This window comes from Chionomys nivalis, chromosome 6, assembly GCF_950005125.1.
Source record: "Chionomys nivalis chromosome 6, mChiNiv1.1, whole genome shotgun sequence".
Lineage (NCBI taxonomy): Eukaryota > Metazoa > Chordata > Mammalia > Rodentia > Cricetidae > Chionomys > Chionomys nivalis.
In genome coordinates this window covers 61,001,920-61,020,941 of record NC_080091.1, presented here as the reverse complement: position 1 = coordinate 61,020,941, position 19,022 = coordinate 61,001,920, and the positions used below count along the sequence as shown (strand labels likewise).

At 36.4% G+C, this 19,022-nt stretch overlaps 1 protein-coding gene across 1 annotated transcript in view; it reads left to right on the top strand.

Annotated features, from left to right (window-relative positions):
• LOC130876343 (actin, alpha skeletal muscle) overlaps positions 1–15,364 on the top strand; it is a 30,121-nt gene extending 14,757 nt beyond the window's left edge. The window contains exon 2 of the mRNA XM_057772867.1: positions 14,830–15,364. Coding sequence (XP_057628850.1) covers positions 14,830–15,289 — 460 coding nt within the window. The 3' untranslated portion in view covers positions 15,290–15,364. The remainder of the gene's footprint in view (positions 1–14,829) is intronic.
• Positions 15,365–19,022: the final 3,658 nt, after the last annotated feature.

Genomic DNA, 19,022 nt, shown 5'->3' with positions numbered 1-19,022 from the left:
TGAGTGAGCTAGTGTTAGGAAGACAAACTGTTTTCTAACTTTTTCTATTTTGTCTTAAAATTAGTTCATTTTTAGCTTTGTAAGTATTGTTTTATTTTTTCTTAATTAAAAAAGAAAATTTTTGTAATATATATTCTGATCACAGTTTCCCTTACAGTATCTCCTTCCAGATCTTCCCACCACTTCATCCATCAACTACATTCCCATTTTTATTAAAAAAAGAATTGTTTTGAGTGTTTTGTAAAATATATTTTGAACATATTCACTGATCAACTCTCGGTTTCCTACCAGATCAACCCTTCTTCACCGCCTAAACAACTTTGTGTCATTTTATAGCTATATAAGAAGGATACATTTTAGAGCACTGTTATATGATGTGGTACTTATGTTCATAAACTACAGTATATATTTAAAGTTTGTTAAAATAGTTTTCTTTAAATATTCTAATCAAAATAAAAAGAATAGAGTCAAAGGTACTCATTGGGACAGACTATACAGAAAACACCAAATTTGAAATCTTCAATATGTGGAAATATAACAGTTAGAAAGTACATCTTTTTTCCCACAAAAATAATTGTGTTTATGAAATCCCAAAAGTTTATGTCTTATTACATACTCAAGTAATTGCAATCAGCATATTCAATTATTTGGAGACTATGTTTCATACACATATTTCCCAAGCAAAGCAAAACAAACCTAACCAAAACAATAAAAACTGCTTCAAGAAACATCAAAACCCCAGAAATATCTCTAAAATCTTAAATTCAGTGGCAACAATTTAAAAAAAGTTAACTACTAAGACTAAAAGTCTTACATTCTAAGACAATTACCAAGAGCCTTTAAGAAACCAGCACACTTGGGCATGGTTTCTTATACTATAAAGGCAGCCATAAAATTTGTGTGCTCTCTCTCCCAGCTGATGGACTCAGTTCCTGTTCCCCATTGATGCAGAGGATTATGATCTGTGAGTCGACCCCTAAATAAATAACCCTTTATTATACTCAATTCTAAGCTACTGTGGGATTAATTTTTAGTGTTCATCTTCATTTGTCACCCAACTGTGATGCTGTGAATACCAATAAAGAAGCTGCTTTGGGCCTATTGTAGCACAGAGTAGGGCAATGTGAAGATTCTAAGCAGACAGATGAAGACAGTAGGTAGAATCAATAAGACATGTAGCTGTGTCAGGAGATAGATGCCAGATACCAGACAGAACTTTAACAGTAGGCCACAACCATGTGATAAAATATAGAATGACATAAATGGCTTAATTTAAGATGTAAGATTTGCTAAAAATACGCATAGGCTAATAGGCCAAGCAGTACTTAAATTAATAGTTTCTGTGCGATTATTTTGTGTCTAAGCATGGCACTCAGAGGCAGTAAACAGATCTGAAACATGCTGGACTGGGCAGAGCCAAAAGGCAAAGCAGCCTTAGTCCTAGCCATGCCCCTTAACATTTTAAAAAACACTTCTCTGCCATGGGACAATGGCTTGTACCTCGTAACTTGTATTTTAAACAAATGCTGATTGGCCAATAGTCAGGCAGGAAGTATAGGCAGGGAAAACAGGCAGGAAGTAGAGGCAGGGCAAGGAGAATTCTGGGAAGATGAAAGATGCAGTCTAAAATTATCACTCAGACATAGAGGAAGCCAGACACAGAGAAAGCAAGATGTGACTGCCTTGCTAAAAAGGTACCAAGCCATGTGGATAACACAGACAAAAATTATGGGACGATATAAGTTATAAGAATTAATTAACAAGAAGCACAAAACTCAAGTTCAAATTGATCAATGACCTTAACATAAAGTCAGCCATATTGAACCTCATAGAAGAGAAAGTGGAAAGTACGCTTGAATGCATTGGCACAGGAGATCACTTCCTACATACAACCACAGTAGTATAGACACTGAGATAAACAATTAATAAATGGGGTCTTCTGAAACTGAAAAGCTTCTGTAAAGCAAAAGACATGATCAAGGAGACAAAACAACAGCCTACAGAATGGGAAAAAGATCTTTATCAACCCCACATCAGACAGAGGTTTGGTCTCCAAAATATGCAAAGAACTCAAGAAACTGGACATCAAAAGAACAAATAAGCCAATAAAAAATGGAGTACAGACATAAACAGAGAACTCTCAATGGAGGAATCTAAAATGGCTGAAATACACTTAAGGAAATGCTCAACAACCTTAGCCATCAGAAAAATGCAAGTCAAAACAACTCTGAGATTTTATCTTACACCTATTAGAATAGCCAAGATCAAAAACACTAATGACAACTTATGCTGGAGAGGTTGTGGGGTAAAGGGAACACTCCTGCATTTCTGGTGGGAGTGCAAGTTGGAACAACCCTTTTGGATATCAGTATGACATTTCTTAGAAAATTAGGAAACAACCTTTCTCAAGACCCAGCATACCAATTTTGGGTATATATCCAAAGGATCCTCAATCATACCACAAGGACATGTGCTGAAATCTGTTCACAGCAGCATCATTTATCATAGCCACAACCTAAATACTCCTTGACCAAAGAACAGATAAGGAAAATGTGGTACATTTACACAATGGAGTACTACACAGCAGAAAAAATAATGACACCTTGAAATTTGTAGGCAAATGGATGAAGCTAGAAAACATCATATTGAGTGAGATAACCCAGACCTAGAAAGACAATTATCATATTTACTCACTCCTAAGTGGTTTTAAAACATATAGCAAAGAAAACCAGCCTAAAAATTACAATCCCAGAGAATGTAGTCAGAAATGAGGACTCTAAGAGAAACATACATGGATCTAATCTATATAGGAAGTAGAAAAAGACAAGATCTTCTGAGTAAATTGGGAGCATGGGGATTTGGGGAGAGTGTTGAAGGAAGGGGAGAAGCAGGGAGGAAGCAGAGGAAAATGTATTGCTCAATAAAAATCAATTAAAAACATTTATAAGCAAATGGAATTTTGGCATAGTTCTCTCCAAACTGCTTCCTGCTTTTTGTTGGGCAAAGTAATTTTGGGGTTCATGGAAACTTCTTGTTTATTTAGGTAACATTATATTATTCTGCAGTCTTTGATGGAGTTGAAGAACAGATATAGCTTTCCTTAGTTATGAGAAAAGATAGAATAGATATAAATATTGTAACTATAATTCTTGCTTGATAACTGTTTTTTTTAATGTAATCTTGCTATGTTAAAGTTAAACCTTTCCTTTTTATTTAGACAGAAAATAGGAAGTTATGTGGGATTCTTGTCTGTATGCTGTGAATACCATTGGCTAAGAAAGAATCTGCTTTGGGTCTATTGTAGCACAGAGTAAGGCAAGGCATGAGTTACAAGCAGATAGAGGAGGAGAGAGTAGGTGGAATCAATGAGAAGTCATTTAGCTGTCACAGGAGACAGATGCCAGATACAAGATGGTACCTTACTGGTAGACCACACCCATGTGGTAAAATAGAGAATTATAGAAATGGGTTAATTTAGAAATATGTATAAGCTAATAGGTCAAGCAGTAATTTAATTAATACAGTTTCTGTGTGATTATTTCAGGTCTGAGCATCTGGGAAACGAATGAACAGTGTCTGTCAACAGACAACCAAATTTTGTAAAAAGTTGAAAAATTCCCAATGAAGCCTTTTTAAAAATTAAAACTAGTAAAGCATAAAGATATTGTGGAGAAAAGTGTCACATAGACATATCTTAAAGGTCTTATTCCAAGAATAACTATTTTGAGATTACATCCCACCATCTCTAATTTATTTGCCTCATGGAAACAGGCATTAACTTTGCAAGAGATCTTGTTTGTGTCTAACTCATATTGATCTTAGATTTGCTATGTATTTCTCTTTTCTAACTTCTTTGCCTGAAAGTTAAGGTATTCCATCCTGATGAAGTGTTGTCTAAGTTTTGTAAGGGCACCCATAGATAGAATTTTACTTTCAATAGATTGTTTCAATAGGAAATGATATTTTACCAGTTTTTCTCCTTATTCAAAAAACCCTAAAACTAAAATTGTTGAATCTAATTAACAGAGAAATTTATATTTGGGTCCAACTACCTTATGATGCTGTTATCTTTTGAAGTGTTTATGACAAGAGTGGATGTTTCCATGGAAATCGTCTGCTACCATGAACCTTACATTCTAATTTTGATGTAATATTAAGATGATCATAAATTTTCACTGTTTAGAAAGTTAAAGATTTAATAATAGTATCATAAGTGATAAAATTTTAAGCACTTAAAGGTTAACAGATTTATACTCCAATGTGAACATTTCCGGTATCTTTATTCTATTAAGGATATAATCATTAGAGTGAATAATATAGTTTAATAACCTTTAAATATATGAAGTTATCATTTTATTAGCAATTAAGTAAGAAATGATTTCTTCATTTGAAAGAAAATTTGTTTTACTATCATTATAAATGGAATCAATTAGGCCCAGCAGATATAAAGTCACTTACCATCTTATAAAACCCATATTTTTGATGGTATCAAATCAGTGTCTTTCCAGACACCTCTAATTCATTCAATATGAATCTATTCAGCTTCTAACAAGTGCCTGAACACTACTGCAAATGACTACATGAAATTCCTATATTTTAATTAATTGGAAGATAGAAATCTGGTTACAGTGGTTCAGAATGCTTGTTGATAGCTGCTCTACTGTAGTTCAGGATTTCATTAACATGATGTGTTTTAGATTAAGAATGACTATCATTATTGGAACCACAGAAACTCAAAGGAGTTAGCCAAATTCTAGGGCTTGAAGGTTATGTGTTTTTTTATTCAGGTTATTTTGGAAGTAGTAATGAAATCTTTAAATAACTTTATAGAAATTGCATTTTCCCTGACCTTATAATTTCATTCCTGCCTCTGCTAAAACACATCTGATTGGGCTAACTTAATAGGCTAAGAAGATATCCTATAAATGTATGTGTGTATGTGCGTGCGTGCAACTCTGTGCATGTGGAGGCTAGAGGACACTTTCCTAGAGTGGTTTCTTTCCTCCTACTATGTTCTAGGGATATATATATGGAGTTCTCAGGTTATTAGGCCTGAGAGCAAGTGCTTTAACCTAATCTGTTCATCCATCTTCCCCTTTCCATTTATTTTTCCTTCATAATAATAATTCTGAAATCATACAATTTCCTTCGTTTTATTTTTATTTTTTTTTAATTTTAAAATTATAATTAAATTAAATAGCTTCTTCCCTCTACTCTTCCTCTGAATACCCTCACCCACCTTCTTTGGGTCTCCTTCAAATCCATGTCTTCTTTTTAAAAATTTATTGTTGTTGCACACATATGCACATATATTTTAAATATATAAAGCACTTAGTCTGTTTGATGTTACTTGTTTGTATGTTTTAGGCATGACCATTTTTAAGTGTGGTCCTCATCCTACATCAAGGATATATCTTGGCACAGTTGGAGCCAGTTTCAGAAAACCAAAATCAACCAAAATACAGAGATTCCTAATACTTCTACAACACAAATCTAGCATCTAAGATTAGAAGATTATTGCACAAACCACAATCCCAGAGAACTTAGACAACAATGAGGACACTAAGAGAGACTTACATAGATCTAATATACATGGGAAGTAGAAAAAGACAACATCTCCTGAGTAAATTGGGAGCAAGGTGACCTTTGGGGAGGATTGAAGGTGGGAGGGGAGAGTCAGGGAGGAGAACAGAGAAAAATGTAGAGCTCATTAAAAATCAATAAAAAAAAGAGAAAAGAAGAAGATTATTGCAGAAGAGGAGGCAGAAGGATTGTAAGAGTCAGAGGATCAGAGGGTTTGCTATGTAGTTGTGTCTCCTAAGAATGTGAATAGCTATACCCATAAAATCTCACGAATATGGCTGCCTAAACATGAGCTGAACAAGTTCAACAATAGACATGGTAGCATGAAAAGGACTTTGGTTAGCTTGATGTTGAGCTTAAAATCTGAACTCTACACAAAGAACTACAGGCAACTAAAGAATGCTGAAAGCAGAAGACATTGTCTTCTCCAGGGAAGAGCACACTGCACTATTTGGTTATTAAATACAACTTTCTTTTCAACTATTATGTACCTGTTACAACCTTCTCTATCCATTGCAATGTAGTCAATAGGGAGATAGATGTATTGGCTATGTTTGTAAGTAGCTTAAATGTATTGGGGACTCAGAGAAGATCTATTTTACTTCTCCTCAAAGGCATTCTTCCTCTTGGTCATGAATATGAAACTTGAGAATAGTTTCTTAATAAATTTCAAAACCCAGCAATACCACTATTGCATATATACCCAAAGTATGCGCACCATACCACAAGGATATTTGCTCAACTATGTACATAGCAGAGTTATTCATAATAGCCTGCATCTGGAAGGAAACCTAGATGGTCCTCAACTGAAAAACAGATAAAGAAAAGGTGGTTACATTTACACAATGGAATATTACTGTGTGGTAGAACAATGACATCTAGAAATTTGCAGACAAATGGATGGAACTAGAAAAATAAACATCCTGAGTGAGGTTACCCAGATACATAAAGACAAACATGCTGTGTACTCACTCATAAGTGGATATTAGTTGTAAAACAAAATTAAACCTGGCTACAGTCCACAACCCTGTAGAAACTAAGCAGAAAGGAAGACTCTAGGAGGAACCTACAGGAAGGGGAAATAGTTAAGATCTTCAGAGTAAACTGGGAGGGGGAGAAAGGAGGATATGGGGAATGGGAACATGAAGGTTCAAGATGGCCTAGTTGGGGGAAGGACAGAGAGGGAGAGAAATGAAAGTGATATCTTGAGATATATTATGGAGTTAGGGAGAAACCTGGCCCTAGGGAATTTCCCAGGAATCCAAAAGCATAACCCCTGCTAAGACTCCTATAAATAGTGTAGATGGTACCTGAACTGGCCTTCCCTATAATCAGAGTAGTGTGTACTCTCATCATAGAACATACATCCAATAACTGATGGAAACCGATTCAGCGATCTACAGCCAAGCACTCACTGGGCTGAGTTCCTGGGGTGCAGTTGAAGAGAGGGAGGAGGGATCACATGGGCAAGGGGATTAGGGTCATGACCATGATTGGGAAAAATCACAGAGACAGCTGACCCAACCTAGTGAGAACTCAGAGACTTCCACAGCTGTGGAACCTACTTGGGACAGAACTAGGTCTTCTGAATGTGGGTCGTAGTTGTGTGGCTTGACCTGTTGGGAGGGCCCCTGGCTGTGGGACCAGGACTTACACCAGATGTATGAACTGGCTTTTTGAAGCCCATTCCCTATGGTGGGATAGTATCAGCCTTGATACTAGGGGTAAGACAGACTTTTTTGACTCTTCAGGGGAGGCCTTAACACCCTGAGGAGTGGATAGGGAATGAGATGTGGGTAGGGGAAATGGGGAGAGAAAGGAGGAGGGATGGGGAGATAGGGTTGGTATCTAAAATGAAAAAATATTTTAAATAAAAAAATTGAATATAAACAGATTGAAATTGTTAGGTATGGGAGGGACTGAGGGGAAGTGGTTTTTCAGCTAGAATTTTATCTCTTCCTAAAGTCTGGCGACTGAAGGTTTGCTTTCTTTTTCCTCCTTCACCATAGTTGTCAATGACTGCTGATGAAAGACAGAAGTGACACGAGAATTTCCATTCTTGTTGAAAATCTGTCCCCTGCTTTTAAAATGTTTCGCCGATAAATGCAGTGGCATTCCTTTCTGCCATGCTTTCTTCTTCAGATATGACTCTGCCTAACTGTCATCAAAACTATGTATTATAAATGCATGTGTAGAAGTTTTCCCAATACAAAATGCCTTTTTCATATAAATATGCATTGCTTTTCCTAATATGTTCCCATCCTTTCTTTGAGGGCATTATATAAAATTTTTGTGGAAATTCTGTTCACCTACATGCAGGTAATAAAAATCCATCTTTTACCTTTTTGTTTGCTGGCTGTGATACTTCACTCTGTACATGATGTTATGAACCTATTGTTGTGTTTCATTATGCTTTTATTCATTGCTCCTTACAATATATACAATGGTATCTGGAAAACAGAAAGTGCTCAATAAACTATATTTTGAGCAAATGAATGAATCCACTGAAGACACTGCCAACTATGGTATTTCCATAGCTGAGGCATATAGCTTGTGTACGTGGCAATACATATAGATCTATGTCCAACAGCTAGGGGTTTATTAAAAGAATCATCATAAGAAAGGTAAAAGTCAAATGAATGAAGAAAAGCAGAGATCCTCTTGACTCTCCAAAGTGTATCTTTATATTCTTTATGAGTATTAATGTTTTATTTCTTCATATTTTTTTCTTTAGAACCTACTATTCTGTGGCAACTCAAAATGGAAGAATGCATTATGGAATGGATGACTAACCAAAGAGAGAGAGACAGAAAGAGAGAGAGATAAATGAGCATAAGCAGGTCTCTTCAAAGGGAAGCATTAATTTTTGTTTTCATATACAACATGTAGCATTCAGGAAACAGAAAATGGAAATTCTCTTGTTTCTTTTATTAGAACCATTATTGCCACAAACAGATAAACTCTTCAGAGTTTTGTATTTTGTTTATTTAGAAAAAAATGGTTTAAAATATCATTTTTACATGTCCTAAAAGAGAGTTCTTTAATGCAATGTCATTGCTGTGCAAATAAAAATGCATCACAATTCCATTAGGACAAAAGTTAAATTCTAAATCCAAATCAAATTTAGGGAGCAAACAATCTTCTTGGATTTGTTTTACTTTATTTATGTTTCTGCTCTTGCACGGTGTCATTGCTCATATGCCTCTGAGCGTGGTTAGAAATGATCAAGGCAATATTAACAATTGATCTTCCTCATCTAATTCAGGATAAAAGCCAACCTAAATCAATAATTTTACCATTGTACAACACTTTGCTATCATTTGCTTCCAGGGTAATTTATTGTGTATGTTCAAAGATAGCTGAGGATTTTATTCCCAAAGGTATCTTCAATAGGTCCTTCAGGCACTGTTGTGAAAATGTCATTTGACTTATTTTTTCTTTATTTTGTTTGTCCCAGACATCTATGGGTTTTGATCAACTAACTATGATTAATTTCTACACACTACACAGAAGGGGATGTAGACCCTAAGGTGTTATTTGTATTCTTACACTGCCTCATAAACTCAGTGTTTTGTATTAGGTTTACAGAAAACACAGCATGAGAAAATAACTTTACAATCAGTCAGAGATTCCCAGGGGGTAAATTATTTCCTAGGTATGAATGTGTGACTGTGTTAGAGAGGAGAGTTCACTTGTTCATTTCACCATAGCTTACTAAGTGACTAAACAGTGTGGGCAGAATATGGAAGGTAGGTTCCATTAAGAAAGCCTCCAGGGGGATAGAAAAAGAATCTTTGGCTTTAATGATGGGTACATCTGTGTCTTTAGTTCTGAGGCAAAGTCTTAGTTTTTCTTGGCCATTAGGCTAATAGTAAAGGACACTGGTCCATTGACCAAATAAACTAATTCACAAAATCAAGCAAATAAGAAGAAAAAAGTGTCAATAAAATTATTCCTAATTATATTCTGCTATAATCACAGATCAGTGGCTTATCTAGTCATCATTACAGGCTTCCTTGGTCAAGAGATAAGCATAGGTACAGCAATTCACAGCCAGACATTACGTGGAAAGTAATCCCTCCATCAGATCTCAGGGAATCCAAAGGAAAAGGAGAGGGCAGTAAGACCCAGAAAACATGGAGGATACCAGGAAAATAAGACCTTCTGGATCAACTAAGCAAGGCATATAGGAGTTTTCAGATCCTGAAGAAGCAAATGTAGGGCCTACATGGGTCTGTATCTGGTGTGTGTATATGTATGTACGTATAATATATATAGTATTATAGCTCTTAGCATATATATTATAGCCTTTAGCTTAGTGTGTTTTTCTGGACTCCTGAATGTGAGAACAAATGGGTCTCTGACTTTTGTTTTGTTGCTGAGGGAGTTCCTTCTGCTCCTTCAGCCAATAGCTTTTAAGATACCAGGCCACTTGGGCATGGTCTCTGTAGCTTGAAAAAGCAGCAGTAGCCTTGCTCTCCCTCTCTTGCTTCGGATGCCACTTCTGGCTACCAGACACTTTTCCTGGTCTTACAGGAGGCTGTTGTCTAGGATGTTGATCTGTAATTTTTTCCCTTTAAATAAATAATCCTTTTATTAATCATAATTCCAAACTGGTGTGGGATTGTTTTGTGACTTACTCCTTTATTCTGTTCCTGCTCTTAGGACTCTTTCCCTCCTGTTGGGTTTCCATGTCCAACTTCAATATATAGATTTTTTTTGCTTTCTTTCATTATATTTTGTTTTGTCATGTTTGATTGTCATCTCTTATAATCCCATTTTTTTTTCTAATGAGAGACAGAGAGGGAGTGGATCTGAAGAGGAGCAGAAGTGGAAAAGAACTGAGAGAAGTAGAAGAATGGAAAATAATATTCAAGATACATTATATGAGAAAAGCATCCATTTTTTTTTCTATACAGGGTTTCTCTGTAATATAGCTCTAGCTATCTTGGAACTCTCTTTGCAGCCCAGTCTGACCTCAAACTTACAGAGATCTGTCTTTCAAGTACTAGGATTAAAAGCATAAGCCATCACTGCCTAAAAGAATCCATTTCAATAGAGGAAAAAGGAAGAAAAAAATTAAGAATTGAACTTTCTTAAGTACTAAGTCTAGAAGTTTTTTGTTGACAGGCTCAACTGGAATTTTAAGTCTACATAAGAAACATCAGTATTTTGTCATTGTTGAATATAGTTTTTATGTTATAAGGAATTATTAACCTTAAACATCCTGATTCTGCCTCTCTTTAATTAGATGCTATTAACAAAATTATATGAGCTTCCAGTGACTCTATAATTTACTCATGTATTGAATGCAGAATACTCACCCTGTCTATATGCATTTTAAAATACTTTATGCAATTATAGACACTGTACATACATTAGGTTTTGGAAATATCATTGTGATGTTTTTTCCAATAAAATTAAGGTAGCTGTCTATTAAAATATGTGTGTAATATACATATTTCTATTTACTTTAACAAACAATTTATGGAAAATTGAAGGTTTGGGTAACTATATGTGAAAAGAATACAAAAGAAATGAGTATAGAAATACAGGTTGGCTATTAGAATTACTCTAAACATAACCAAGTCAATCAGGTTGTTTATAACTATTTAGTGATTTTTAAATATATTTACATTTGTAAATTGATATTGTAAAAGTAGAATTTTATTTTCTTCACAAATTCTCTCCTTAATGCAGTGGTGACAAATCTTAAGATCCTTTAGTCCTATACAACAAATCGTTACCTAAAACATACATTTTTAGTCAGCTGCAACTTTCTCATCTCAGGGATCTCTTGATAGTATCTTCCTCAAGTTTCATCAGAGACAATGCAACAGGATTCTAGAACAATTTTATTTGTTGTTCAGTTATAAATCCCATCTGTAACTTGCCTAAACAAGGACTGTATCAAACTTCTAAATTGTAAAACTTCTGTTGACTTCTATGCTATTTCACAAGTTTGAGTCTACCACCTTCTTTATAAAAGCAAGACTTCTTCCCACTTGCAAGGTCTTAATTTCACTTCAAGGTCTACAAATGAATGTATTCTATGATAGTCACTGAAACTGATGAAGTGTCTGTTGGGATCCTGACCTGACATAAAAGTGTTGAAGCCATAGTCATATGTAAGTACAGGTCTAAACAGTAAGAATTTCAAGCCAACCAACCCCAAAGGTTTATTCTTTATTGACATTGGTCAGATTGGTAAATGATATGTGATTCCCCTCTATATGCTGTGAACCATTGGTAATGAATAAAGCTGCTTTGGCATACTATTTAGTCCTAATTAGGGTATGATTCAGAAAATTCTAGCATGACCAATTCTTCTGTGGTACTTATTTTAAAGATACAAATACAGTCCAGAGTGTTTTATTGTTCAGGAGATACTTTCAGTGTAGCAATATTTTCACAGTTATCTACGGGCAATTTAACTCATACATATTATACTTCTTTTTGATGAATTAAATCTTTTTTTTCTCCATTTTATTCTTTTTTAATTAAAATTTCTTCCTCCTCCCCGTTTCCCATTTCCCTCCCCCTCTTCCCACACCTCTCCCTCTCCCCCCCCCACTCCATATCCCCTCCCTCTAGGTACTGAAGAGCAGTCCAAATTCCCTGCCCTGCAGGAAGTCCAAGGTCCTCCCACTTCTATCTAGGTCCAGGAAGGTGAGCATCCAAACAGGCTAGGCTCCCACAAAGCCAGTTCATGTATTAGGATCGAAACCTAGTGCCATTTTCCTTGACTTCTCATCAGCCTTCATTGTCTGCCATGTACCACACACATGCAGCATATCCCTCAGTTCACAGGTCTGTGACAATCCATACCCACTTACAAGTTGTCCTCTAATATTAGGTAGACTGTTTTCTATAATATCACCATAAGAAAACATTTTCCCCAAATGAAATGCCATATTCATGTACTTTTTAATAACATAATATATAAAGTTGTGTTACTATTTGAGAGCTTTTATGTAATGTATTAGTATTTAAGCTTTTGAATATTGTATTACAATGAGATTTCTTTGTGTGATTGTTTTCAGTGTCTCAATTTGGATTGAATACTGATTTCTAAGAACCCAGATGAGGTATTATTACAGATCATTTTTTACATTGATAATCTATATGTAGCATATCTAGATGTGTGTAGACTTCGACTGAAGCATGAAGAATCTCCTGTGCAGATCTTATGAACGCTGTATAATTCCAGAGACAAACAGTGATTTGGGTGCCTCTGATTAAAACTGTTTGAAGCAGATAAAGAAACTGATTGTGCTTCTAAAAAAAAAAAAAAACTGTTGGAAGGGGAAAAAATAACCTTAGGTGCATATACTTTCTGCCTATCACTTTTTGAATTTGCTTTGATTCATGAGTTCATCTTCACTTAGTTTTTATACCACAGAAACATATACACAATAAACTTTTGATTAGTTAGGTAAATATATGATATATATGACATATGTTACATCTATTGATGTAGATATATATTGGTAAATATCTACAAAGGACCATGAGAAATTCCTCTCAACTAGACCAGGGGCATAGCTAACAATGTGGTGGATGATGGATTCTTCCAGATAGGAGCTGATGAGAGCCAACAGCACTCAAGACACCTTTTGTTCATTCCCTAGAGACAATGACTACTTTCTCTAGATGACAGAAAACAGGGTTGGCATATTTTATCTCACTAAAAGAGCAGTGAGTTCATGGATATAGTAAAAAAAATTGTTATTTTTCATCAGGTTATTTTAAGTTGAAGAGACTTATTTTGATTTTTTTATTCATAATTACAAAATTTCAAAATCAGAAGAATTAACAGTATTGAAATTTAATATGCACTTGGGTTAAAAATAGATCATCTGAATCATTCATAAAAACTTTTCAATTGTAAAAAAATTATCCATAAGTAAATGTGACTTCTCTCTTCAAGTCTTTCATACCAGAAAAAAGATACTCACAATGATTTCCCATTCTCATAATAATTAAACAAGATCAAGAATAACAGGGAATTTAAAAATATTTAAATTGTTTTGAAGATATTTCTTCTTTGATATAAAACCATTTTCTCAAAACCCAGTACCAATAAAGAAAGAGAATTCTTAATACTCAAAATAAAGCTTACAGTGAAATTTATGTCTAGATCTATACAGTTGGAAAGCTTTGTGAGAATTTCCTTACACTTATACATACACCCTAATTATTTCTGCTTAAAAAGATGAATCTGAGGCTCTGTAAAACCCAAAATTGCCTATTAAATTATCAATAATGAATTTGAAGTAATCAGTACATTCATATAAAACTAAATGCAAATAATTTTAAAATGTGTGCTCCATGGATTATTTATGTCAGGGCTGAAAGAAATTCTTCCATGAAGAAGAGGTCTTAGGATAGGAAGTTTTAACAGCTTTGAGTAATTTATCCCTCAGCTACAACGTCATATAAAAGCTACAAGTCACAGTATATTTATATATAAAATGAATACCATGAAATCTATTTTACTTGGAGGTCATAAAATTATATATATATATCTATAATATATGTCACAAAATATTATGCTTTAATTTTTAATGTGTCAGATGCATATTTTTAGTTATAAAGAGTAGTTTTTAGCAGTGGCTTTCTTGTATCTACTCACAAATAGAAGAAACAGAGATATTAATTCACAGAACACCTGATTTTTGACAAAGCAGCAAAAAATATAAAACCGAAAATAAGCCATGGTTCTGGCATAACTGGATATTAACATGTAGTAGAAGAATGAAAATAGATCCATATCTATTTCCATGCACAAAATACAAGTTCAATTGGATCAAAGACCTCAACATAAAGCCAACAACACTGAAACTCATAGAAGAGAAAGTGGGAAGCATACTTGAACGCATTGGCACAGGAGACCATTTCCTAAATATAACCCCAGTAGCACAGACATAGAGAAACAATAAATGGGACCTCCTGAATTTGAGAAGCTTCTGTAAAGAAAGGGCTTGGTCAAGAAGACAAAAGGCAGCCTATAGAATGGGAAAAGATCTTCACCAATCCCACATAAGAGAGAGAGCTGATCTTCAAAATATACAAAGACATCAAGAAGTTGGTCATCAAAGAAAATAGAAAAAGACAAGATCTCCTAAGTAAATTGGAAGTGTGGGGACCATGTGAAATGGTAGAAGAGGAAGGGAGAGAAAGTGGGGCGAGGAGAGAAAAACTTATAGCTCAATAAAAACAATTAAAAGATCACCTTCCCATCAGGCAGCTCATAGCTCTTCTCCAAGGAAGAGGACGACGCGACAGTGGCCATTTCCTGCTCAAAATCCAGGGCAACGTCCCCATCAGCAATGAGCGGTTCCGGTGTCCAGAGGCTCTCTTCCAGCATTCCTTCCTGGGCATGGAGTCCTGTGGCATCCACGAGACCACCTTCAACTCCATCATGAAGTGTGGCGTGGACATCCACAAGGATCTGTATGCCAACACAGTGTTGTCCGGTGGTACCACCATGTACCCAGGCATTGCCGACAGGATGCAGAAGGAGATCACAGCCCTAGCGCCCAGCACGATGAAGATCAAGATCATCGCTCCCCCTGAGCGCAAGTACTCGGTCTGGATCGGCGGCTCCATCCTGGCCTCACTGTCCACCTTCCAGCAGATGTGGATCAGCAAGCAGGAGTCCGACGAGTCGGGCCCCTCCATCGTCCACCGCAAATGCTTCTAGATGGACTGAGCAGGTGCCAGGCATCTGCTGCATGAGCTGATTCTGAAGTATCAATTTGCCCTGGCAAATGTACACACCTCTCGCTAGCCTCATGAAACTGGAATAAGCCTTTGAAAAGAAATTTGTCCTTGAAGCTTGTATCCAATATCAGCACTGGATTGTAGAACTTGTGGCTGATTTTTGACCTTGTATTCAAGTTAACTGTTCCCTTGGTACATGTTTAATGCCCTGTGCATATCTTGATTTAGTCCTTAGTCATGTGGCTCGGTCCCTAGGTGGCTGGGGAGAGCGAGAGCATGCTGTGGACGAGAACCCCCAGCCTGGTGGGTGTGTGAGCACCGTGCAGTGATCTGTGCAGGGTATTACTGACTGCTGACTTCCAGGATTTCTCGAGGCTGGCAAGGGTTCCTGAACCAGTTACCACTTCCGTCTTGCCGGTCTAACAGGGTGGGAAAGTCGGAGCCTTAGGACCCAGTTCTGGTGTTTTCCCTCCTGACCGCGTGGGTTGTTACTTGCTTTGAGTTGGGAACATTTGCATTGACACCTGTAAATGTATTCATTCTTTTAATTTATGTAAGGTTTTTTGTACTCAATTTAAGAAAAGACAAATTTTGGTTTTCTACTGTTCAGTGAGAACATTAGGCCCCAGCAACATGTCATTGTGTAAAGAAAAATAAAAGTGCTGCAGAAAAAAAAACCAATTAAAAGAGTAATTTAAATGAAAGACTTATAAAAATTATCCAGAATTATTAGAAATGATTGAGGTATCACTTAAAAATCTTAAGAGAAGTATTTTTTACACTTTATGCAGAGGAAAGATGGCAGTACAGAATTATTTATCTACCTTCTATGAAACTTCTTTAATATTTTTCCTTACATCTCTGATTGAGTCCACCCTTTTCATTTATTTTTTTTAAATAATCTTTTGTAATTTTACATACCAACCGCAGTTCCCTCTCCCTCTCTTCCTCCCACTTCTCCCATGTTTCACCCAACTCCTCTCCCAACCACTCCTAGAAAGGATAAGGCTTCCATGAGGAGCAAACAAAGTCTGGCACAACACCGTGCTGCCGGAACAAGGCCCTCCCCACTATATGTAGGCTGAGCAAGGTATCCCTCCAAAGAGAATGGGATCCAAAAAGTCAGTTCAAGCAATAAGGACAAATCCTAGTCTCACTGCCAAGTGCCCCAGAGGCTGCCCCCGTCTCACGACTGTCATCCATATTCAAGGGTCTAATTTGGTCCTATGCAGTTTTTCTTTTTCTCAATCCAGAGTCAGTGAGCTCCCTCTGGCTCAGGTCAGCTATTTCTGATGATATCCCCATCTTGGTCTTGATCCATTTGCTCATATGAGTCATGACATCTACTAGTTCTCTTATTGCTCTGTGAAGTTTCTGTCCGGCAGACATGGCTGTTGGTGAGAGTGGGGTGGTAAAGTCTTCTACTATTAATATTTGGAATTTGATGTGCAATATAAGCTTCAGTAATGTTTCTTTTACATATGTGTGTGCTCTTGTGTTTGGGGAATAGATATTCAGAATTGAGATTTCATCTTGATGTATTTTTCCTGCAATGAGTATGAAGTGTCCTTCTCCATCTCTTTTGATTGACTTTAGTTTGAAGTCTATTTTTGCTAGATATTAGAATAGTTACACTTGCTTGTTTCTTGGGTCCATTTGATTGGAAATTTTTTTCCCAACACTTTACTCTGAGGTAATGTCTTATTTGAGGTGGAAGTGTGTTTCTTGTATTTAGTGAAAGAATGGATCCTGTCTTTGCATTCATTCTGTTAGCCTGTGTCTTTTTATAGGTGAATTGAATCTATTGATATTAAAAGATATTAATGACCAGTGATGGTTAATTACTGTTATTTTTCAGTGGTAGCGTTTGTATGTTTCCCTTCTTTGGGGTATGTTGGTGTGAGATTATCTGTTGCCTAAGTTTTTGTCTGTGCAGCTAACTTCCTTGGATTAGAGTTTTCCTTCTAGTACTTTCCATAAGGCTGGATTTGTGGATAAGTATTGTTCAAATCTGGTTTGATTATGGAATATCTTGCTTTCTCCATCTATGGTGATTGAAAGCTTTGCTGTCTAAAGTAGTCTGGGCTTGCATCTATGTGCTCTTATTGTCTGCAGCACATCTGTCCAGAAACTTCTGGCTTTCAGAGTTTCCATTGAGAAGTCACATGTAATTCTGATAGGTCTGCTTTCACATGTTACTTGGCCTTTTTCCTTTACAGCTCTTAATATTCTTCCTTTTTTTCCATATGTTTAATGAAAGTTTTCTTCAGTGAGTTTGTTGAATATATTTTCTGTGCCTTTGAGCTGGAGTTTTTATATTTTAATTATCTTAGATTTTGTCTTCCCATGGTGTCCCAGATTTCCTGGAATTTTTGTGTTAAGAATTTGTTGGATTTAACATTTTATTTGACCGATGAATATTTTCTCTATCTTCAATGCTTGAGATTCTCTCTTCCACTTTTTTTTTTGTGTTTTGTTGATTATGTTTACATCTGTAATTCATGTTTGTTTAATCAGCTTTTTCACTTTCAAAATCCCTCAGACTGTGTTTTTTTTTTTGTTGCCACTATTTCAATTTTTAAACCTTGAACTATATGAATTATTTCCTTCACCTGTTTAATTGTTTCTTCTTGGCTTTTTTTGACTTTAAGAGATATCATGATTTCTCTCAAAATTTTGTTTGGTTTTTCCTTCAGTTCTTTAAGGGAATTTTTCATTAACTTTTTAAGGGATTCTATTACCTTTATTAAGTTATAGTTAAGGTTATTTTTTTTGTTGTTGTTTCTTCTGGGTTAGGTGTTCAAGTCTTCCTGTTGTAGGATCACTAGGTTTTAGTGTTGCCATATTTTCTTTAGGCTGTTGGATATATTCTTGCATTGGTACCTATCCATCTCCTCCTCCAATTGGTGTAGACAATGTCTTTGTCTCCTGATGCAGACCTTTCACTCAAAGTGTCCTGAGGTCTCTGGGAATAGGTGGGTGTGTGGGCAGAGGCAGACTGGTAGATTTCTGTGTCCAGTGTGGGCATGTTGGAGCAGTCTGCCTGCAGGAGGCTTGCCCACTGGCCAGCTAGTTCAGCTGAGGTAGATTGGGGAGGGGCCCAAGATTTCTTCCCAGGGCACTGGGCCTAGAGACTGGCTTGTACAACTGAGGGGCTGGTCACTGACATCTTGGCCTGGTCTGTGCAGTCACAGTCTCTTTCTAAGAAAACCACTAAGGTACTGGAAGAAGGGTAGGTTTCAGGGTGGAGTAGTGTTAGGGCCCGTGGGTTCCAACATAGGAAACTATCTTCCCTATTTGGACTGGTACAGAGGCGCAAGGAATAACCAGACACAGTTTACACCATCATTATGGAAGGGCATCTCAGGCTTCTCTCTCTTGATCTACCCACCTTTGTTATAAAACATCTCTTAATCCCCCTCTCAACTGAGGTGGATACCTCATTAATATTCTCTTTCTGCGGAACGAGCTGCTAGGGACAGCACCTGCCATTTAAGTCATCAGCTTCAGCCAACATCTCTCCCCAGGCGATCTACATTTATCACAAAAGAGAAGGAGTAGCACATCCTGGCTATTGTTGAGGCTTTCTGCAGATCTGTGACCACCTCAGATGGGTCTACAGCTTCAGACCCTGGCTGCCACACTGTAAAGAAATATGGGCCTACTGAGATATCAGGGGATTGGTGGGCTTGGAGGCAGGGTAGAGCTTGTAG